At 41.7% G+C, this 22,610-nt stretch overlaps 2 protein-coding genes across 5 annotated transcripts in view; both read left to right on the top strand.

Moving 5' to 3' along the window:
- fasn (fatty acid synthase) overlaps nucleotides 1–14,068 on the top strand; it is a 29,814-nt gene extending 15,746 nt beyond the window's left edge. For both annotated transcript variants that reach the window (XM_061757036.1, XM_061757037.1), the window contains exons 15-42: nucleotides 212–327; nucleotides 423–595; nucleotides 692–883; nucleotides 1,214–1,294; nucleotides 1,545–1,730; nucleotides 2,924–3,103; nucleotides 3,214–3,417; nucleotides 3,920–4,236; nucleotides 4,328–4,729; nucleotides 5,134–5,298; nucleotides 5,414–5,529; nucleotides 6,557–6,711; nucleotides 6,910–7,113; nucleotides 7,233–7,383; nucleotides 7,747–7,925; nucleotides 8,120–8,239; nucleotides 8,398–8,520; nucleotides 8,611–8,834; nucleotides 8,996–9,197; nucleotides 9,310–9,461; nucleotides 9,735–9,826; nucleotides 9,919–10,313; nucleotides 10,460–10,651; nucleotides 10,736–10,945; nucleotides 11,392–11,603; nucleotides 11,916–12,014; nucleotides 12,289–12,540; nucleotides 12,826–14,068. In XM_061757036.1, the coding sequence (XP_061613020.1) occupies nucleotides 212–327; nucleotides 423–595; nucleotides 692–883; nucleotides 1,214–1,294; nucleotides 1,545–1,730; nucleotides 2,924–3,103; nucleotides 3,214–3,417; nucleotides 3,920–4,236; nucleotides 4,328–4,729; nucleotides 5,134–5,298; nucleotides 5,414–5,529; nucleotides 6,557–6,711; nucleotides 6,910–7,113; nucleotides 7,233–7,383; nucleotides 7,747–7,925; nucleotides 8,120–8,239; nucleotides 8,398–8,520; nucleotides 8,611–8,834; nucleotides 8,996–9,197; nucleotides 9,310–9,461; nucleotides 9,735–9,826; nucleotides 9,919–10,313; nucleotides 10,460–10,651; nucleotides 10,736–10,945; nucleotides 11,392–11,603; nucleotides 11,916–12,014; nucleotides 12,289–12,540; nucleotides 12,826–12,963 (5,232 nt within the window). In that variant the 3' untranslated portion in view covers nucleotides 12,964–14,068. The remainder of the gene's footprint in view (nucleotides 1–211; nucleotides 328–422; nucleotides 596–691; nucleotides 884–1,213; nucleotides 1,295–1,544; nucleotides 1,731–2,923; nucleotides 3,104–3,213; nucleotides 3,418–3,919; nucleotides 4,237–4,327; nucleotides 4,730–5,133; nucleotides 5,299–5,413; nucleotides 5,530–6,556; nucleotides 6,712–6,909; nucleotides 7,114–7,232; nucleotides 7,384–7,746; nucleotides 7,926–8,119; nucleotides 8,240–8,397; nucleotides 8,521–8,610; nucleotides 8,835–8,995; nucleotides 9,198–9,309; nucleotides 9,462–9,734; nucleotides 9,827–9,918; nucleotides 10,314–10,459; nucleotides 10,652–10,735; nucleotides 10,946–11,391; nucleotides 11,604–11,915; nucleotides 12,015–12,288; nucleotides 12,541–12,825) is intronic.
- Nucleotides 14,069–17,635: 3,567 nt separating this feature from the next.
- Nucleotides 17,636–22,315, top strand: mettl9 (methyltransferase 9, His-X-His N1-histidine). 3 transcript variants are annotated; one of them, XM_061755645.1, is made up of 6 exons: nucleotides 17,636–17,653; nucleotides 18,276–18,437; nucleotides 18,816–19,006; nucleotides 19,084–19,293; nucleotides 19,473–19,657; nucleotides 19,929–22,315. In XM_061755645.1, exons 1-6 carry the CDS (start codon nucleotides 17,651–17,653, stop codon nucleotides 20,156–20,158), a joined length of 981 nt encoding a protein of 326 aa, XP_061611629.1. In that variant the 5' UTR covers nucleotides 17,636–17,650; the 3' UTR covers nucleotides 20,159–22,315. The 3 variants fall into 3 exon arrangements, with proteins under 3 accessions (XP_061611629.1, XP_061611631.1, XP_061611628.1); XM_061755647.1 differs by lacking the exon at nucleotides 17,636–17,653 and adding an exon at nucleotides 17,910–18,188; XM_061755644.1 differs by lacking the exon at nucleotides 17,636–17,653 and having other exon boundaries at nucleotides 18,261–18,437.
- The last annotated feature ends 295 nt before the right edge of the window (nucleotides 22,316–22,610 follow it).

Raw genomic sequence — 22,610 nt, 5'->3', positions numbered from 1 at the left:
ATATAATCATCATAGAGGTTTTATTGCATAGTTGTTTAACTACGAACTGTTGTGTGCATGTACAGTATGTGTAGTGTTGTATATTTATCTATGCTCATCAGACTGATTAAATTTTATTTAACAGTTTTGAAACAGATTTGAAAAAGGTTCAGTAATAACTGACTACAGATTTTAATAAAATACTGCGTTCTCTTCATGTCATCTCGCCTAGGCGATCCTGAAGCGTAGCCTGAAGCAAACATGTACTTCACTTGCCCTCATGAAGAGAGGTCACCCCAATAACCTGGATTTCTTTCTCTCAAACATTGGCAAACTTTACATAAATGGGTCGGTATACGTCTCACTCTGCCTGCATTCAATGACAATGGCTCCTTTGGAAGTACATTCTGATAACTATTACAATTCTTTGTGCACCTTTTTAGCATCAACTTGGATGGTAACAGTCTGTGTTCAGAAGTTGAATACCCTGTACCAGTTGGCACCCCTATGATTTCCCCCATGGTGCAGTGGGACCATTCTCAGACCTGGGACGTCCCCAAGACCGAGGATTTTGCCTCGGGCTCTGGATCAAATTCAGCCATTGTCTACAACATCAGTATGTACACCTGCTTTGCTTTTGTTTTATTCAGGACAATGCGTAATCTTTGCACTGACCTATTATATTTGTTTGGTTTCCAACTCTAACCGACAGACATAAATCCGGAGTCTCCGGATTATTATCTGACTGGACACTGCATCGATGGGCGTGTCCTTTACCCAGCGACAGGATACTTGGTTCTGGCCTGGCGTACCTTCGTGAGAAGCCTGGGACTTGTCATGGACACCACTCCTGTGACATTTGATGACGTCACCATCCACAGGGCCACCATTCTGCCAAAGATTGGTGAGCAGTCAAAGGTTGCTGTTGTGGCAGATGAGATAATTTAGCAGTGTTTCCACACCGTGGCGCCAATGGAAAAAAAAATGTGGATTGATTTTGCAAAACGAGATAAGCTACATATTGAAATGCCATGCTATTCATTGTGTACAGATGCGATTAACTTTAAACAGAATAAGGAAATTAAAAAGGCAAAAATGTGTTTGTAAATGATTTTATTTTAATTTTTTCCCCCAGAATAAGCAAAATGGATTTATCGCATTTTGGAAAAGATCGATCATGTCCACCTGTAAAACAGTCAGTGTTGTTGATGTTTCACATCTTTGTTCTTTATAGGTCTTGTCCAGTTGGAAGTGCGTTTCATGCCTGCCACTAACAAGTTTGAAGTTTCAGAAAATGGAAACCTGGCTGTCAGTGGTAGGTAATTTTTAGATTTAATTATAATTTCCAATGATGTTACAACCACCACAGAGAGCATAGTCAACTTGTAAGGTTAAGTAAACGTTATTGATTGCACATAGCTACCAGGTACGTAATCTATTGTATTTTGCAAATTAAGACTTCTATAACGAACCTTCACATTTTGTAAGGTTTTGTAAATGTTTGTCCTTGGTGTAATTTTGATCAAAATGTGGAAGTATGTTCCAACAAGTATTGTCATTTTCAGGAAAAGTCAGCATTCTGGAGGATGCAGCCCTAGATTCATTCCATAGTCAGTTGAGCCAGGAGGCTCCCAAAGACAACAAGGACTCCAAACTGAAACTTCTGGCACATGATATATACAAGGAACTGCGACTTCGCGGCTATGATTATAGCAATACCTTCCAAGGAATCTTGGAATCTAACAATGCTGGTACGTTGTTGAGTACAGTGTTTTTTTGGGTTGTATTGCATGCATCACATAGATTTGCCTCTATGTAGTGATGTAGCCAAGGAAGTAACCAATACATTTTGGAGCAGATCCAGATAACAGATCCAGGAGTTTTCATTTATTCATCATTAATGTTGAACTGTCACAGATAACGGTAGACAATACTGCAACCTACAGCAAAAGGTCTGCGGTCTGTTGTCAGTGGCGAATGGTGATCCTATCTTGAATGGTGCCCTGTGCAAGCCCCTCTCAAGCACACCACCTCCTCCCCCATATACAGAGATCTTTGAACAACGACAATGTCATAATTCCTTCATTTATTAGCAAACTCCTTAAAGGTCCCATATTTTGGCTATTTCGACCTCCATAGAGTGACTCTCTAACATGGGCTTACTATAAAAGTGTCAATTACATTGGAAAAAACACCTTTGTTTTGTCATATGAGTGTCCAGAAAAGACTCCTCTGACCACTACTTCTGTTTGTCTGAGTTTTGTATCCGCTTTATTCATATTTGGCTAATACTGCCCCTTTTCCTCTGATTGGTTGCCTCCGTGTAGAAGACCCACTTGTGAAAGCACACGTGTTTGTTGACAGCGCTGGCTCGGGAGTGGAGAGGTAGACTGAGCTCTTCGCTAGTGGCATAGATAAGCTCAAGAAATTCGAATTACCTGATTTCAGCCCTCTTGGCAGAAAAGCGTGTGTAATTCAGGAATGCGTGTACGATTTTATTTTTTTTATTTTTTTTATTTTTTTTAATTCAGATTTCACGAACCATAGTGCATAGTGCACCATACTGAGGCACCATAGAGAAAATATTAGATCAGAAATGCCACCCTGTGTGGCTGCACATATTGCACATACAAGAAACCGCCACTAGTTATTGTAGTGATAGTCTAGTAATTAAATACGATATGGCAAACTTGATTGTTGTCAAACTGCAGCATTTCTTATTTTGGGTCCAGATGTGGTATTCATTTTTGGTCTAAATTAAATTCAATGGTAGAGTCATTTAGGCTCTTGATGGTGATGAATTATTAAGATTGTCTTTACACAGACAAAATATTGCATTACCATGTAATATGTTATTATAACACAACTTTACGGCATTGATATCTTGCCACTGTTAACTGTGTGCTGTTTGTCAACTCCACTGTTGTAAATTTTCTTTCTCCAGGTGACAATGGGAAGTTGCAGTGGATGGGAAACTGGGTTACCTTTCTGGATACTATGCTGCAGATAATTGTTGTTGGGCTTTCTGGCCGTAGTCTTCGGTTGCCAACCAGGATTCGCTCAGTATGTATTGATCCCACTATTCATCTGGAAAAGGTCTGCGAGTATGCTGATGGAAAACTAGGTATGTGTTACTCTCTCACTTTGTAATTCATACGGTTCATGCCATATTGGCATCCAAATCAAGCCAAGGATTTGCCTTATCAGACATTTCTATCAAAAATATTCCAATAGCTGTGGTAGTCCACGTCAACCGCTGCCTTGACAAAATAACTGCCGGTGGAGTACAGATCAGTGGTCTACATGCAACTGTGGCAGCACGTCGACAGCAGCAGCAGAACCCACCCACCCTGGAGGAGTTCCTGTTTGTTCACTATGTGGAAACTGAGTGCCTGGCAGCCAATGAGAAGCTTGTTGAGCAGCTGAGGCATTGCAAAGGTACTTATTATATCCCATTTAGTTTTATATATATATATATATGATATAATTTTTTAAATCTTGCATTTTGTGATTTTCTTTTTTTTTTTTTTTTGCATCCCATTGTGATAGTTTTCACAAGTCTGCAATATGATACTTATTAATTCTCTGGCCAAATAATAGTTATATTCAAATGTTATTGGTTAAATGGGTGTTTTTATAATTCTGAGTAATTATCAAGCTGTAAAAAACACAATGAACATGGCAAATATATGTCACTAATGACACCTTTAAACCTTTTGCAACTGTCTTGTCAGTTCCTATATCTACATTCATTAAAAAATAATTTTGACAATATTTGGTCAGGGTATGAGCAGTTTTAGGCTTAACTTTCTAAACAAAATTTTCATGACAGACTATTGATTTTATAGACTGAATTTGACACATGAATTAACCACGTGTCTAGGATAATGTCCTACAAACAAATGTTCATGGTCCTTTTTGGCCTATTGTCTCCATCTAGGATTAATCCACAAACTGCAGCAAAAGTTGGCTCCTCATGGTATGAAGCTCTGCATCCCAGGCCTACAGGGGGTGCCTGAAAGCTCATGCCCCAGCGCCAAATCCTCAGAGCCTGGCTTGATGCGGTTACTCAACATGCTCTGTGACCTGGAGCTGAATGGGAACCTTAGTTCAGAGCTGGAGCAGACAGTGAAAAAGGAGAGAGCATGTCTGCTACAAGACAGCCTGTTGAGGGGCCTTTTGGATGGCCCAGCTCTCAGGCACTGTGTGGACACAGCCATGGAAAACAGCATCCCTGGCAAGATCAAAGTCTTAGAAGTAAGAGAGGGAATTTGTCAAATGCAATATTATGTAATGCCTCTTCAGTCAATTAATATTTGTATTTATTTTTACTATGTTCCTTTGCCAGGCACTATCCAGTGATGGTCAGCTCTTCCCCCGTGTAATAGAACTCCTCAATATCCAGCCCATGTTGCGTGTGGACTATGTTGCCACAGCAGCCAATGAGGATCTTCTGGCTCCCAACCAGACCACCCTGGAGGAGCTTGCAGTCACTACAGCTCAGTGGGACCCTCTTTTGGGCCCAGCCCCTGGAGGTGCAGTAGGAGCGGCTGATCTGGTGGTGTGTAACCATGCCTGGGGCCCTCTAAGGGTAGACCCTCATTTGCTGGTGGCAAATCTAGCTTCTGGAGCCAGACAAGGGGGATTTGTTCTCCTCCACACATTGCTAAAAGGGGAGACTCTTGGGGAAACAGTAAGCTTCCTCTCCAGAGTCAATGACAACAACAGTAAGCAAGGACTGCTCACACAGGTCAGTGAAGAGGATACACAAATCCCCTTAAAGCTACATGTGTGTGCATTCTGTCAGTTACGTGTAAAATAAATATAAACTGAAGGCTTGATTAAATGCTTTACTAGTGCTATAATGATTGCGCTCTCATTTGTATGTACGTACATAGTGTGCAAAAGCATTTACATTAGGGCGCATTAACTCCTTCAACTAGTATTTGTGCTGCACTGCTTATTAATCCAGTCAGCAAATGCCTTGTAAAAGTAATGACACAACAGCAGCTTTTTACTGTGACATTGACACTTGTATGCAATTTCATTTTTCCTCAAATGCACTGAAAGATACACCGTACTTTATGTATCCCATCATGGTGTGGACATACTTTGAATGATAAAGGAATAACGTGCTGTCACCCTTCTCGGCAGGCTGAGTGGGAGAGAGTGTTTACTGAGGCTTCACTCAGCCTGGTGGCTATCAGGAAGTCTTTTTATGGCTCAGTGCTCTTTCTCTGTCACTGTTGGGCTCCTGCCAAACAACCAGTTGTCCTTGCTGTTGATAGTGCTGACTACAAGTGGGTGGAAACACTCAAGGTAAGTTCTGGAGCTGCCTCTGTGATTTTGTCATGTCTACCAGTACACAGTATATCAGATTGTCGAACATCAATGTCCCGCTTTCCCTGAATGTTTCTTTGTTGCTCTTAAACAGGCAACACTTGCTGAGCCCTCCGATTCTCCAGTGTGGTTGACTGCCTCCCAAGCCCACTGTGGCATTGTGGGAATGGTCAACTGTCTCCGGCAGGAACCAGCTGGCCTCCGAATACGGTACGGCACAGCCTTACCACTATATATGTCCATGCACAGCAGCCTGAATCTATGTAAAGAAGTCACCATTCATGATTGTATCCTAAACCGCATATACTGTAGCTAGTCGTTTACATGATAAAGGGTATATATTTATTGCATCTATGTAGCATTAATCATTCGTTATTTAATATAGAATTAATAAGGAGTTCATTGGAGAGCCGGATGTCACCAGCCAACTTCTAGTCTGCCACTTAATTCAATATTTTGCTGAATAAGTTAGACTATCATGAGTTGCTACAGAACACTCATTGGTTAAATGCCCTTCCTGGTTGTCCCCATGGCAATCAGTCTTTTGGGTACGCTTGAAAAGGGTCATGACCTCCCGCTACATATTTAATACATTTTTCCAAATGTGTTTGGGAAATTTTATGACCGATCAATGAAACCAAGCTTGAACTTTTTAGCCTTAATTCCGAAAGGTATGTATGACGCCAACACAAAACTGTTCATCACCAAAAGAACACTATACCTACAGTGAAGCATGGTGGTGGCAGAATCATGCGCTGGGTGGGGCTTTGTTGTTGTTGTTTTTTTTTTCTTTAGATGGAACAGGGGCATTAGACAAGGTGGAAGGAATTATGAACAGTTCTAAATAGCAGTCAGTGTTTGCACAAAACCTTCATGCGTCTGCTAGAAAGCAAAACAAATGTTAGGGAAAACCTACAAGAACAACTGAGCATTATTTAGGGTATTTTCAATGATGGCAGGCGTGCTGACTCCCATTTAGAATGTACATGAATTTAAATGTGATTGGTTAATTCTGAATGCATCCATGTCCCAGTTAAACTTCTGCAAGCACATTGTTTTTTGGTTGTTTTTTTTTTTTCCCTCAGATTTTGTATTTTTTTTTTAATTGGCCTGTAGCGGTTGTAGACCACATTAATGGTGAAAAAAAAGTCTGAAAAGATTAAGCTTTGTCTCATTTTTAGCATCCCAAAAACCTGGCCAAGGCCTTTTATTAATTCTCATGTTTCATGTTTCCCAGATGTGCATTTGTGTCAAATCTAAACGCCTCATCAGAAGTGCCGACGCTCCAGGTTGACGATCCATCCATGCAGGTGGTGCTCAAGGGGGACCTTGTCATGAATGTTTTCAGAGACGGGTGCTGGGGTGTCTTCAGACACCAACAAAAAACTCTTGGTATGAAATGCGCATGCACTAATTCTCATTCGATCCTGACTGTTAAGGTGACTGTTCAAAGCTCGTATAATGTAAAGTTAACGACTGTTTTTTTAATGTGTGTGTAAAGGAGTTCATGATGAAAAATCTCTTCAAAATGTTCATCAGTTAGACATAAGTTGGCTAACACAAACTACTTTGTGTTTTTGTCTTTTGTAGCTCGAAATGAAGAATTGACGGAGCATGCCTATGTCAATGTATTGACTCGAGGAGACCTATCATCACTGAGATGGATTGCCACGCCTCTCCACCATTTTGAACAAAGCAAGCCCAATGTGCAGCTGTGTCGCGTCTATTACAGCTCACTCAACTTCAGAGATATAATGCTCGCCACGGGCAAGCTGCCACCGGATGCGATTCCAGGTAAAGTTTCTGTGGAACACTGTATATAGTATCTTGCTCTTGTTTCTGATACCAGTAGTATAGAAGGGCAATTATTGCTTTTTACCAAAGATTTATACTATAAATTCCCCACTGTGTAGGAGACCTTGCACTGCAGCAGTGCATGCTGGGTATGGAGTTTTCTGGTCGTGATCCTAACGGTCGACGTGTGATGGGACTTTTGCCCGCTAAAGGCTTGGCGACATGCGTGGATGCTGATAAAAGATTCCTCTGGGATGTCCCCTCCAGCTGGTTAGTGTCACATTTAGTGTGTGCAAATTCACATAAAAGAAAACAGCTAACAGTGTAGAGGCTTTTTTACGGTTCTTTTGTAGCCATGTCCACACAGTTTAGGATCTATATGATTACCGTATTACACAATGAAAAAATATGCAATCTATTTATGATCATAATGACAATATAAATCCAGTATATGAATAAGAACATTAAATCAATTTAGTATTTTTTTTGGGGGTGTCCAGCATGTCTGTCACAATCAATACATAAACAGAATCGAAGAGCGAAGGGCTTGTCATAAGTGTCTTACTACCCACTGAAATGGAGTTGAGTTTTCGAAAGAGATGTTCTGCTACCATTCACTCTCTTGACATGCAGGACTCTGGAGAAGGCTGCCTCAGTGCCAGTGGTCTATGCCACAGCCTACTACTCTCTAGTGGTTCGCGGCAGGCTGCGCCCTGGAGAGAGTGTTCTCATCCACTCAGGGTCAGGGGGTGTTGGGCAGGCCGCCATTGCCATTGCCCTCAGCAAGAATTGCAAAGTCTTCACAACAGTTGGTAAGTTGGTTATTGTTGAATGTGAAATATACAGTTACATTTAAAATCGATTTCCAAATAAAACTCTGCTTTTTAATGTGAAAGTTGGAATTCCCTAGACAAATAATACAAAATATTTTTTTGAAGGCACAATGAATATGCTTATTTACAGTATGTCTAAGAACAAAGCTTTCCCCTTGCTCTCACATTTGTAGGCTCAGCGGAGAAACGGGCTTATCTGCAGCAGAGGTTCCCCCAGCTCTTGACAGAGTCCTTCGCTAATTCCAGAGATACGTCGTTTGAACGCCACATCCTTCTGCACACTCAGGGCAAAGGTTTGTGCCATCTGTCTTTAATCACAAATGCTCTGGGATAGTGGCGCAGATGCAACTGCAATGTGGAAAGCAACTTGTCTTGGTGTTCAAATAGTTTTATCCATATAATGATGTATGTGGCATACTTGCTATACTGTGCAATGTATATGATGTTTCAGGTGTGAATGTGGTGCTGAACTCTCTGGCTGAGGAGAAGCTTCAAGCTAGTGTTCGCTGTCTTGCGCGACATGGACGATTCCTGGAGATTGGCAAATACGACCTTTCCAACAACTCTCCTCTTGGTCAGTAGGACACCAAATAGCAACTAGGCCTTACCATCAATAAACGCACATGACTCACTGGTTTTGGTTCATCAATGTTCATTCCTCCAGGTATGGCTCTGTTCTTGAAGAATGTGGCATTCCATGGTATCTTGCTAGATGCTCTCTTTGAAGAAGGCAATCATGAGTGGGAGGATGTGTCGCAGTTGCTTGTGGAGGGCATTGCAGGTGGTGTAGTCCAGCCTCTAAAGACCACAGTGTTCGAGAGGGACCAAGTAGAGGAGGCATTTAGATACATGGCCCAAGGCAAACATATTGGCAAGGTCCTTCTGCAGGTCAGTCACACCACTGACCATCAAATTTGCATTTTACAATGTTTTATAGTTCACTGAAAATCAACAATTCAAATTGGTTATTATTGAAATGAACATAATCCATTGAAGAAGTACTTGGATTACGACAGATTCATCCTTTGACTGTTTGTTGTGTCACACAGGTGTGTCATGAGGAGACAGAAACATCAGTCCTTACTGCTTCCCCTTTAACTATCCCAGCCCTGCGTCGGACCTACTGCCTCGCCTCACACTCTTATGTCATCACTGGGGGACTTGGGGGCTTTGGCCTCGAGCTGGCTCAGTGGCTGACTGAAAAAGGAGCCCGCAAACTGGTGCTAACTTCCAGATCTGGGATCAGGAATGGTAAGGGATAATAAGAGGAGACTTATGATGTGTAATAGCAGCCTCCAAGTCGTACTTAAAACCTGACCACGAGATACAGCCAGTATAATTTTTCTATTTTGACCGTTGCTAGGTTACCAGGCAAAGCGCGTGAGTGAATGGCAAAGTCAGAATGTGGAGGTATTGGTGTCGACCAGTGACGTCAGCACGCTTGAGGGAGCGGAAAAGCTCATTGCTGAGGCCTGCGATCTGGGTCCAGTGGGTGGGGTCTTCCACCTTGCCATGGTAACATACTCTTCAGTCCTGATGTGAAACAGTGTTGTTTGTTGTTGTTTAGATGTATTAGAATTTTATGAGGCTGCATGCATGCCCTTTTTCATCAATGGACTGTCAATGTTGAGAAAAAGGGAAAGTAGCAATTGAAATCCCCACTTTTAGGGCTTTATTTCAATGAGAATTTTTCCTTGATATTGCAATAAATAAAACTAGAGGAAAATTGGGCTCATTACTTGACTGTCCCTCGTATATTAGTTATAGTCCTTATTGTTATGTTTGCAGGTGTTGAAAGATGGCATGTTGGAGAATCTGACTCCTCAGCAGTTCCTTGATGTTAACAAACCTAAATACGATGGCACCATAAACCTAGACAAGTGAGACACGGGTCCCTTCTTTTGAACAGTAGATAAGATGTAAGCAGTCGATTCGAAGGAATGTTACTGACACACTTTCACTCCCTCTTCAGAGTCACAAGAACATGCTGTCCAGAACTGGCTTACTTTGTTGCGTTCTCCTCGGTCAGCTGTGGCCGCGGCAATGCTGGCCAAAGTAATTACGGCTATGCAAACTCAGCCATGGAGCGTGTGTGTGAGAAACGGTGTCACGATGGCCTTCCTGGACTCGCAGTCCAATGGGGGGCCATAGGGGATGTGGGTGTGGTGCTGGAGACTATGGGTGGCAATGACGCTGTGATTGGTGGCACCCTACCGCAGAGGATCGCCTCATGCCTGGACGTGCTCGACCACTTCCTGTGCCAGCGGAGCCCGGTGATGTCAAGCTTTGTACTGGCGGAGCGGACCTTTGTAAAGAATGAGGCAGGAAACAAGAAGGACTTGGTGGACGCTGTTGCTCACATTCTGGGTAATTTTCTGATATTCATTTTTTGGGGGCCATTCAGTATGTGGAAATAAAGTGTTGATACTTTTGTGGCATCATGTCGTTTTAGTTTTTGCTGCTTTAATAAATGTGTTCTGACCATACTCACTGATCTTGTACCTCCAACTTAGGTGTGCGGGATGTCAACAGCCTGAACACTGATGCCTCATTGGCTGACTTGGGCCTCGACTCGTTGATGGGTGTGGAGGTTCGCCAGACTCTTGAGCGTGACTATGACATCGTTATGGCAATGAGAGAGATTCGGCAGCTTACCATCAACAAGCTGCGTGAACTGTCCAATAAGAAACCAGAGGGATCAAATGGTATCATTACAAATAATAGATATTGCATATTACTGTTCTTTGTAGAATAAAGTAGAATTTTTATTTTTAAATTTCTCCATGCAGTGAAAAAGGACGTCATCCGCACCTTGTCAGAGTCTAATCTAACAGAGCTACTAGTCAACCCAGACGGCCCCACGCTGACGTCACTCAACGATGTGCAGAGCCAGGAGAGTCCGCTGTTCCTCGTCCATCCAATTGAGGGCTCGATTGCTGCTTTCAAGACACTTGCCTCCAAGCTTAGTGTGCCTTGCTATGGCTTACAGTGCACCAAAGGTACTGTCGACGATGCATCTTAAACCAACACCAGGAGTGAAACTTAACTTCTTGCTATGTAGTTACGGGATAGGGCCCGAGCCCTGCTACGAATAGCCGAAATCTGCAAGTAATTGACACCCGCCCAAAATAATTTGTAATTGCCTATACATGACACAGGATTGTGGCAGAGCACTATTTTTAGATTAGACAAGACTATGGCCTGAGCACAAAAACAGTGAATGAGTTTTTTTCAGCAAATAATGGTTGACTGGTTCCCCTTAAAAAAAAAATCTGTGAGTAGGCAAAGTTGCGAATGCCGAACCACCAATATGTGAGGGTTCTCTGTATTCAGAGGCAAATAAGCAATTGTCATTTTACTGGCGTAGACTCCCCTTTTACCATGTTTGTTGTATGGTTAAACTGACAAAAAAGATGTGTATCACGTTCATCTCTTCCGTCCCCAGCGGCTCCTCTGGACAGCATCCAATCTCTGGCCGCGTACTATGTTGATTGCATTAGACATGTTCAGCCAGATGGGTTGTACCGAATCGCCGGCTACTCGTTTGGCGCCTGCGTGGCGTTTGAAATGTGCACACAGCTGCAGAACCAGAAACAGCCCGTGGAGAATCTTTTCTTGTTTGATGGGTCACACTCGTATGTGGCAGCCTATACACAGGTTAGACATGCAAATACACTCACACAATCCTCAATATGATCCAGTTCTGGCCAAAATTTCAGATTTACTTTCTTTAGGATCGCTCAGAAATCAGTGCTTAGCATAAATGAGGACACCGCCTTTAAAAATACAGAATGCTTTTCATCAATTTCTCAGTGAACACAACAATTTTTTTATTTGTTTTTATTTTGATGGTGCTTGATTGATTCTAAAAAGAAACTCGAGGTTTAAGCAATGTACATTTCAAGGGCAGTCAGAAATACTGTCAACTTTCCCATAGTTTGTATTTTGAACAGAGTATTTGGTTTTCAGAGCTACAGGGCCAAGCTGACACCAGACAAAGAATCTGAGGCTGAAACTGAAGCCTTGTGCGCCTTCATCCAGCAGTTCACGGACACAGAGTACAGCAAGGTAAACAACTTGTGGCATGTAAATAAACACCACAACAACCTATACAACAGCGGTTCCCGACCACCAATCAGTGTGTGGCTGGGCCAGGCTGAAAACCCCTTCCCCTTCTGTTGAAATTTTGCACCTGCCTAATTTATAAGAAATAAGACAATTCATTTAATTTTAAAATCTTACAAAGCCATCAAACTGAACAATGTGGCCTGGATATATTTGGTTCGAAAAATATGCATGTTGTTTTGTCATCATCATGACATCTCCCTCGCTTGCTCACCAGCTTCTGGACACTCTTCTCCCGCTACCGGACTTGGAGGCTCGCGTAAGCGCAGCCGTGGATCTCATCACATCAATCCACAAGAATATCAGCCGGGAATTGCTGAACTTCGCGGCCACCACCTTTTACAGCAAGTTGAAGGCAGCCGACAGTTACGTCCCCGCTACCAAATACAACGGCAACGTGTTGCTACTGCGCGCCAAAACTAGCAGCGAATACGGACAAACACTGGGAGCCGACTACAAGCTCAGCGAGGTAGGTTGTATAATTTTGAGCACAAAAAACAAATCTTGGACTTGTGTGAATGCTTACACTATTGTGCGTCTAAAAAAAAAAAAAAAAAAAAAAAAAAAAAAAGTCTCTTCCTTAGCAATCGAAGTATATCTAGAAGTTGTTTGTAAATTCTGATTTATTTATTTTTTTCTCTTCCCCCTGTAAAGGCATTACTTACTCCTAAATAATTTTTGAGACGTTTTTTGCTCAGCTAGCACTCGACACGTGTACTCTGTTTTTTTTTTTTTTTTTTCTTTTTTCTTCCAGGTATGTGACGGCAAGGTGTCAGTCCACGTCATTGAGGGTGACCACCACACGTGTTTGGAAGGAGAGGGAGTGGACTCTATCAGCAGCATCATTCACAGCTCACTGGCTGAGCCAAGAGTCACGGCAAGGGAGGGTTAAAACAGATTCCACATGCGTATTGCAGTTCCACAACATTCCTCACCCATATATTTGTCAGGATATGTATGTTTAGCTTTGTTTTATGTAGGGAGTACCCTAAGTAAGTCTTGCACACTGCACGTTTACATTTTGTCCCATTTGTCTATTGACCATCGTCTAAAATGTTCCTCATCTAATATCTTTAACATGTCATTCAATTGAAAGAAATTCAGTCCCTCTTCGAACTTTATGAAACTGCTGTCGTAACCTGTTGGGGAAAAGATGGGTGCTGTGAACAGATGAACCGAAATGTCCTTGATTTCATTTTAAGGAATTTCTACAGTGGACGTTAACTATACAAATGTCAGATAAGTCATCATTTTAAATGTATTTTTTAGGTAACATTTTTATCCACTTATTTTCCACATAATACAGGGTATTATGGCGCTAATCACATACATTAACAGAATTGCATAAAAAGCCGCACTAAACTGTTTGCTCCATTTGTCAGTATTCTCATAAATGTGGGCATTTTTTTTTTTTTTGTCAAATCTGTATTCTCATCCAAGATGGTGTTGAATTTGACAATAAGGTAATTTGTTACAGAGCTCACCCCAAATCATAATGAAGTAAGACCACAAGTTGTTGGAAAACAGATGTGATCTTAAGAGGTGAAAAGGGGTCAGTTCAGCCAACTTTTTATTTCTGGCACACACACAAATAATCTGAATAATGCAGGACAGGAGGACCTTTGTGGTAGTGTTACTGTTAAAGGGGAAAAATAATTATGATCTTAGAGTTGTTCTGTATATCCCTCTTATAAGTAGGTATTTAAGTTCTGTATGATGATAACACCTGTTTTATGTTGATGTTAATGGCCCCTGATGAGTTTGAGGGGGTCCACTGTGTAGTGGGAGCTCTGCTGTCTGTGTTGTCTTACTTTTAACCATATCAGGTTCATTACCTCCAGCAGGCAGTTTGGTCCCCCGCAAGCAACAGCTAACATTATCTCTGAGACCTGTGATCTGGTCAGTGAAGGGTTGGGTATCAAAAGATGGAGAAACATGCATTTATAGTACAATGTCTTGAGATGTATTGTTGCAGCTAATAAAAGCCTCTCACTGAATATTTCATGGCAGTGTGATTTTTCTGGAAATAAAAGTGTGACATGATTAGAGTGGTGTGAAAGTGTTTGCCCCCCCCCCCCCCATTCCTGATTTTTTTTTTACATGTTTGTCACACTTAAATGTTTCCCATCATCAAACGCATTTAGATATTAGTCAAAGACAACACAAGTAAATACAAAATGCAGTTTTTAAATAAAGGTGGTGGTTAAGGGAGAAAATCTAAACCTACACAGCCCTGTGTGAAAAAGTGATTGCCCCCTAAACCTAATAACTGGTTGGGCCACCCTTGGCGGCAACAACTGCAATAAAGAGTTTGCAATGAGTCTCGCAGCGCTGTGGAGGAATTTTGGCCCACTCATCTTTGCAGAGTTGTAATTCAGCCAGCCTGCTCAGCAGTGGTTTTTGTCTTGGAACTCTGCCATGCAGGCCTTTGGTTTAAAAAAAAAAAAAAAAAAAAAAAAAGTCTCATGGTGGCGTCATGAACACTGACCTTAACTTAGGCAAGTAAGGCCAGTATTTCTTTGGATGTTGTTGTTGTGGGGTCTTTTATGACCTCTTTGATGAGTCGTTGCTGCGGAAAATGGCTCTCACTGTGGTTCGCTGGAGTCCTAAAGCTTTATAAATGGCTTTATAACCTGATAGATCTGTTTCTTTTCTTTCTTTTCCGTACTTTAGATCTCACCATGATGTCTAGCTTTTGAGGATCTTGGTCTACTTCCCTTTATCAGGCAGCTCTTATTTAAGTGATTTCTTGATTGAGAACAGGTGTGGCAGTATCAGGCCTGGGTGTGTCTAGAGTAATTGAAATCAAGTATGATAAACCACAGTTTTAAAGGGGTGCAAATCACTTTTTCACACAAGGCCATGTAGTTTGGGATTTTTTGTTGTCCCTTAATGTTTTTTATTATTAAGGGGGGAAAAAATGCATTTTGTGTTTACTTGTGTTGTCTTCGACTAATATTTAAATTTGTTTAATGATGGGAAACACTTGTGACAAACATGCAAAAAAAATGTTTGCCCCTTCCTGAATTCTTTTTCACACCGCTATGTTCGTATGTAAAATGATTGTTGTAGGAAACATTACTGAGGTCTAAATGACTACAGGTCTGTCGCCTTGACATCTGTGGTCATGAAGTCCTTTGAACGTCTCGTGCTGGACCACCTCAAGAGCGTCACAGGTCCCCTGCTGGACCCCCAGCAGTTTGCCTACCGAGCGAACAGGTCTGCGGATGATGCAGTCAACATGGGACTGCACTTCATCCTAGAACACCTCGACAGTGCAGGGACCAACGCGAGGATCCTGTTCGTGGACTTCAGCTCAGCATTCAACACCATCATCCCTGAACTCCTTTCATCCAAGCTTCTCCAGCTCAGCGTCTCACCTGCCATCTGCCAGTGGATTTACAGCTTCCTGATGGGCAGGTGAGGCTGGGGGAGGCCACCTCATCCACACGCAGCATCAGCACTGGGGCGCCCCAAGCTTGTGTCCTCTCTCCGCTGCTCTTCTCTCTCTACACCCGGTTGTGAAACTCCTGAAGTTTGCAGATGACACCACTGTCATCGGCCTCATCAAGGACCATGATAAGTCTGCATATCGACAGGAAGTGGAGCAGCTGGAGCTGTGGTTGCGGCCGACACAACCTGGAGCTGAACACGCTCAAGACTGTCGAGATGATCGTGGACTTCAGGAGGCATCCTTCGCCACAGCTGCCCCTCACGTTGTCCAGCTGCCTTGTGTCAACCGTCGAGACCTTCAAGTTCCTGAGAATGACAGTCTCTCAGGACCTGAAGTGGGTGACCAACATCAACTCCGTCCTAAAAAAGGACCAGCAGAGGATATACTTCCTGCGGCTTCTGAGGAAGCACGGCCTGCCACAGGAGCTGCTGAGGCAGTTCTACACAGCGGTCATTGAATCAGTCCTGTGTTCTTCCATCACAGTCTGGTTTGGTGCTGCTACAAAAAAGGACAAACTCCGACTGCAACGGACAATCAAAACTGCTGAAAGGATTGTCGGTACCCCCCTACCCACCCTTGAGGACTTGCACGCTGCCAGAACTAAGACAAGAGCATGCAAAATCCTCTCGGACCCTCCACATCCCGGTCACCGGTCTTCCAGCTCCTTCCCTCAGGTAGGCGCTACCGATCAATACAAACTTAAACTAGCAGACATTCCAACAGCTTCTTCCCTCTTGCAATCAACTTCTTAAACACCTAACCTACACTTCCATTACAACATGCTGGCAATTTTTTGACTTGCGTTTGTTGTCACATTTCTGTGCAATTATACATTACTCATGCACTCACTGTAATAGTCTCCCCACGCTGCACTATTTGCATATCTGTTGTTGACCAATACTGGCCACTCGTGCCAGGGTAGCATCTGCTCCATTTGTACACTGATTGAGGAGTATCTACAACATTTGCACAATCAACATTGTCCCAGATTATCGCACTACTCGCTTGAAGTCTCGGCGCCCTTTGCACAATGGTCATTGCACCGGACTATTGCAATATTAGTCTTTCGAACTGCTCTAAGTGCTAGAGGACTCTGCATCTTTTTCCACAATTGTCAAAAAACAAAATAAAATGTACCGGCATTACCAGATAACTAGCAACCCTTTATTGCTCAGTGACTATTTTTTGTCAATGTCTTTCTGTCTCCAAAGTGTTCTGTAAAAAGTGTTCTGTAAATTGACTGTCTGTTGTCGTACTAGAGCGACTCCAACTACCGGAGACAAATTCCTTGTGTGTTTTTTGGACATACTTGGCAAATAAAGATGATTCTGATTCTGAGTGCTGCAATTTCAATAATTACATAAACAATGACTGGTCGCATACTGTTGCCTACTTTATTAATCCTGGGAGGGAAAATAAGGCCCCACCAATTGTATAATGTAAAAAAATATATATTATTGCAAACAAGAACAGCCAAGAAATCACACAGGCCTATATGTAAGTATTTACATTGGAATTTAACTCTGCTGCATCCTGTTTCCACTAATCATCCTTGCAATGTTTCTACAGGTGAATTGGAGTCCACTAGAGGTATATTTAGTTGATTTGACATGATTTGGAAAGGCATACGTCTGTCTATACATATAACGTCCCACAGTTGACAGTGCATATCCAAGCACAAACCAAGCATGTTGTCGAAGGAATTGTCACTTTTATTTTTACTTAAGTAAAATGAGTTGAATTGGTACTTTGAATTCTTTTGCCAAATTTGTTTAAAACCACAAACCTTTTTTTATTTTAACCAGGTTGGTCCCACTGAGATTAAAAACCTCTTTTCCCAGAAAGATCTCGCCAAGTTACAGGCATACAAAGAGAGACAAAATACAATTTACAAAACACATTTTGGATTTAATCAGCTATGAGTCAGATCTAGAAAACTATTGTTCAAGCAGCTGAGTTAAAGCATCATAAACTGCTTCCATGTCTTTAGATTTAAAAACATTTTAAGGACACCAGATTTCAGGCTGAGGGTGCAGAGTATCCATAAGCCTTTCTCCCAGTTTCTGTCCAAGGGTTTGGAACCAGTTGCCAAAGCAGGCCATCCAACCTGAGAGTACGATTTACAATGGTGAGATAGACAGCTGAGCTTTACAATTTGTAATGACCTCTGAGTATTCTGTATTTAGTATGCAGAAAGGGGAATTTGTTTCCTGCATGTAGTATATTGTTTGAGACTTTCGACAATTACAAACGAAAGTTATTTGGGAAAATGTACGAGTCTTGAAGCTTTCTGTAACGTGTGTGTGTGTTGTTTTTTTTGTCATGGTTTGTGTTATTATCCACAGGTGAGAGTGGAGCCATCGACGTGACCCGGACATGTTTAGCGGTTACACCGGAAGTGTATACACGCAGAAATATTTGTGTTTTCCTTGTGGGCAGGGACCTCACTGTGGATTTTAACACTGGGCGAAGTTGTGGGATTTAGGCGGCTTTTTTTCTTCTTCTTCCACCACGCCCTCGGGTTTGTTTGTTACTCTGCGGATTATTTTTTTTGCCAAATCCCGTCGTGTGGATTTACGATTGGTTGCTTTTTTTTTTTTTTTTTTTACTCGTTTATCCTCTTTTCGCTTGAATTTTAACATGTCGCCGCTCTCTCCTGTCGAGTGAGTTCTCTTTTTCCTGACGGTGTCTGTGGTCAAGTGTCCAGTTGCTCACTGAGAGTTATTTTCCCCATTATGTGTCATCTACAGCTGAGGACATTGATTTTTGTGGCCTGGGTGCTGGGTTACGTCGTCTTTCTGCACTCCTTCAGGATGATATGGACGGCTAAGTACGCGCGAGGTCCACTGACACGCTCACTTTTAGTGAACATGGTGAGCGAAGGGGAAGGAACAGCGATGGAGACACAGGAGGTAGAAATTATTCTCACCACTGCCACGACAATAGTATGGCTTGCCAATTGCAATTTGATATAAAACTGAAAAGACATCGCTCATTTACCGCCGTTCTCAATAGCTTGCATTTGATTGTCTATGGTTTTGAAAGGTTTTTCAGTCTGTTTCTGTCATAAAAATTCTTATTGGCTGCACGATTTTATATTTGGATGGTTCCTTTTTGGATATGTCTTGCAATCTGGAGTTGAGACCATCCTAGTCCAGTTATGCCATTTAATTTTTTTTAATTTTTTTTTATTTTTTAGCTGCAAAATACTGAAGCATCTATGGTTTCAAAGCACTCACAGTTTGAACTTACATGTTACCGTCGTCTTCCTCGTTTTGTTTCGTTCCAAGTGGTACAAATGCTCCCCTGATCTGCTTGGGGAGTCTCTGCGACCTCTGTTTGTTCAGAGTCATCTGGATTCAGGCACCAAGGCTTTCCTCAAGCAAAGCATTGAGAAGTCTAACTGGTTGTTCACACAACTCTATCACTCTTTTGTATCAAATGTCCTTACCCCTCTGGTGTCACGCACCTCCATCAATGGGTGAGTCCAGAAGAACACAACTGTCTCATTTTTTTCACATGTAGCACACTTTTCTACTCGCGTACTCTCCTGCTTAGGTTTCTGGGTCGTGGATCCATGTTTGTGTTTTCCGTGGAGCAATTCCAGAAACTTCTCAAGGTCGGACCAGACTGGAAGGCAGAGACACTTCTGGACCTTGGAGCCGGTGACGGTGCTGTCACAGAAATTATGAGGGGCCATTTCAAAGAGATCTATGCTACTGAGGTCTCGCCACCCATGAAATGGCATCTCCAAAGGAGGAATTTCAAGTAAGGATTTGGAGGTTTCTTCCTCTTTTTTTTTTTTAGCAATGTGACAAGTGATCGCCATCTTTGTGGAGTTTTGTGAAAAAGAAATCATGGAATGAGCACTTCATACACCTCTAAAATCCTCCATAACCAATAAATTGGTAAAGTAACACCTGTCTCTGTTTGCGCTTTATCCACAGATTGATGGGGATCGACGAGTGGCAGCAGAGTGGCCTCCAGTATGATGTGATCAGTTGTCTCAATCTGCTGGACCGCTGCGAGGATCCCCTACATCTCCTACGGGACATCCAGCGATCGCTCGTTCCCCACACGGGACGGCTCATTCTGGCTGCTGTTCTTCCCTTCCAACCCTACGTAGAAGTTGGTCAGTTTAAAAGACACACATTCTACAACATTACAGTACAGATTTTGAGAACTTCTTTGGAACACTTTCTGTTTTTCCTGCAGCCTTTTGAGACTGTAAACTCGTTGGAGGATCATTTTTGCATTTTCTGCTGGATTGTTGCGTAATAATGAAATTCTATGTTCTTTTTTTTTTTCTTTAAGGGCAATCTATTTTATGCCCATCACTAATTAAAAAATTTGACCCCCCCCCCTCCCCACACACACACCAACTTTGTGTAATTTCTTGATAGGTGGAAGATGGCTGCGTCCCCAAGAACACCTAAAAGTACAAGGGAAGACGTGGGAGGAGCAAGTAACTAATCTGTCACATGACGTCTTCCGAAAATCGGGATTTGAGGTAGAGACTGTGACCCGCTTGCCATATCTCTGTGAAGGGGACATGTACAATGATTACTACGTTCTCGATGATGCAGTTTTTGTTCTTAAGGCCTCAAATGTGACTGAAGAGTCCAGTCAATGAAGAATGAACTCTGAAAGTGTGTGTTGGAAGCCAAGGACTGAATGGATTTTTTTTCTTAGCAAAAAAAACAAAAACAAAAAAAAAAAGGTGGGAAGCTCAGGTTTTATGTTTACCAAACATTCTGTGTGACAGTGATACCTCATCATTTTAAAAAAAAATTCCACTATTCCCTTACCCCAAAGAGGATGTACTGTATAGGGATGGTAAGAGCTACATATCGCTATACTGCATTAAATATTTTTGCGTGCAAAGTATTAAGTCAGTAGGTTCTCTTTCCACGTCAATGTAAAAAAATCATATCTAAATTATTTATGTACCTGATTAAAATGACTGATTCATTGATTTTATACCGTATTTACATGCTAGTGACAGATTAAGGTTCCCTAAAACGAGACCATAAAAACTTTTTTTTTTTTTAACAAAAAACAGTTAAAGAATGCATCAATATTTACTGTAAATCTGTTGCTATGTAGTAAAAAATAACTGAATATGTATAGGTGTAAAGATAAAACCAAGTTGGAATTAAACTTCATTCCATTATTGATTGCTTCTTTCCCTTTATAATCTAAAATGAATCCACAAAATACCATTTATTTGATCAGCTTTTAAAAATTGTGATATTGTACCCGTTTATCATTTGTTTTTGCTGTTTATAAAGTTGGTGTGTGCCTACCACATGAACACAAGCAAGATTAAGAAGTTCCCATCTTTTGTATTTGTTATATATACACAGTATAAAGTATCTCACAAAAGTGAGTACACCCCACACATTTTTGTAAATACTTTATCTTTTACGAGAACAACACTTAAGAAATAACACTTTACTACAATGTCGTCAGTGAATAGATGCACAACCTGTATAACGGTGTAGATTTACTGTTCCTTCCAAAAAAATTAACACAACAAGCTGAGTTTTTGCCAAAAAGTTATATTTTTTTTATTCATCTGACCATATGACATTCTCCCAATCCTCCTCTGGATCATCCAAATGATCTCTAGCAAACTTCAGACGGGCCTGGACATGTACTGGCTTAAGCAGGGGGGACATGTCTGGCACTGCAGGATTTGAGTCTCTGGTGGCGTACTGATGGTAGCCTTTGTTACTTTGGAGCCAGTTCTCTGCAGGTGATTCACTAGGTCCCCCCGTGCAGTTCTGGGATTTTTACTCACCGTTCTTGTGATCGTTTTGACTCCACGGGGTGAGTGAGATCTTGCGTGGAGCCCCAGATCGAGGGAGATTATCAGTGGTCTTGTATGTCTTCCATTTTCGAATAATTGTTCCCGCAGTTGATTTCTTTACATCAAGCTGCTTACCTATTGTAGATTCAGTCTTCCCAGCCTCTTAAAGAAGTTACAGGTCTGTGAGAGCCAGAAATCCTTTTTGTTTGTCAGTAACCAAATTCTTATTTTCCACCATAATTTGCTAATTATTTAAAAATCAGACTATGAATTATTATTATTTTTGTTTTTGTTTTTTTGTTTTCTTGTCTCTCATAGCTGAGGTATACCTATGATGACAATTTCAGGCCTCTCTCAGCTTTTTAAGTGGGAGAACTTGCACAATTGGGGGCTGACTAAATACTTTTTTGCCCCACTGTAAACTTTTTTGGATCAGCTTGTGTCAACTGAGTGAGGAGCACAAAAGACAAGTGTCTCTTGCCTACAGTCAAGCAAGATGGTCGGAGTGTCATGGTCTGGGGCTACATGAGTCCTGCTGGCACCGGGGAGCTACAGTTCATTGAGACAACCATCAATACCAACATTGTATGTACTGTGACATGTTGAAGCAGCATGATTTCCCTCCCTTTTTAAAACTGGGCTACTGGGGCAGTATTTCTATAACATTTCTAAGACGACCACTGCCTTGCTAAAGAAGCCGAGAGTGGACTGGTCAATCATGTCTCCAGACCTGAACCCTTTTGAGCAGCTGTAGGGCATCTTCAAACAGAAGGTGGATGTTGACAGAGTGGTACGAGGCAGCAGTGGTAGTATCGCATCCGACTATTTCCAGGATAAACTGTGAATATATTGCTATAAATGACATGCATGTGTTCAGTTATTTAGGAGCTAACTTAGCGACTTGACTACTTCACATTGTAGCAGAGTGTTTCTTCAGTTTTGTACCATGAACAATACAATAAAATATTTACAGAAATGTGAGGTGTGTACTCATTTTTGTGATACTGTACGTGTTGTTGCAAAATCCTGACATGACACATATTTGTATTGAAAGATTGCAGTCAGCTCCTACAAGCCTATGGTTATCTTTTGCAAATGAGAGCTGTCTTGGTCCATAATTGAAATAAAATAATAGACTTGTCAAACGTTTGTTGCAATGGACGTGTACTTTTCTTCCCTTGCCTCCACGCCAAATGAAAATAAAATCCGAGTTTCTCTTTGAAATCAAACGCAACGCAGTGTGAGCATAAAGTATGATAATTAAGTATGCTCC

This window comes from Phyllopteryx taeniolatus, chromosome 19 (genome assembly GCF_024500385.1).
Source record: "Phyllopteryx taeniolatus isolate TA_2022b chromosome 19, UOR_Ptae_1.2, whole genome shotgun sequence".
Classification (NCBI taxonomy): Eukaryota; Metazoa; Chordata; class Actinopteri; order Syngnathiformes; family Syngnathidae; genus Phyllopteryx; species Phyllopteryx taeniolatus.
The sequence above is the reverse complement of the archived record's forward strand: the minus strand, read 5'-3'. Positions and strand labels throughout refer to the sequence as shown.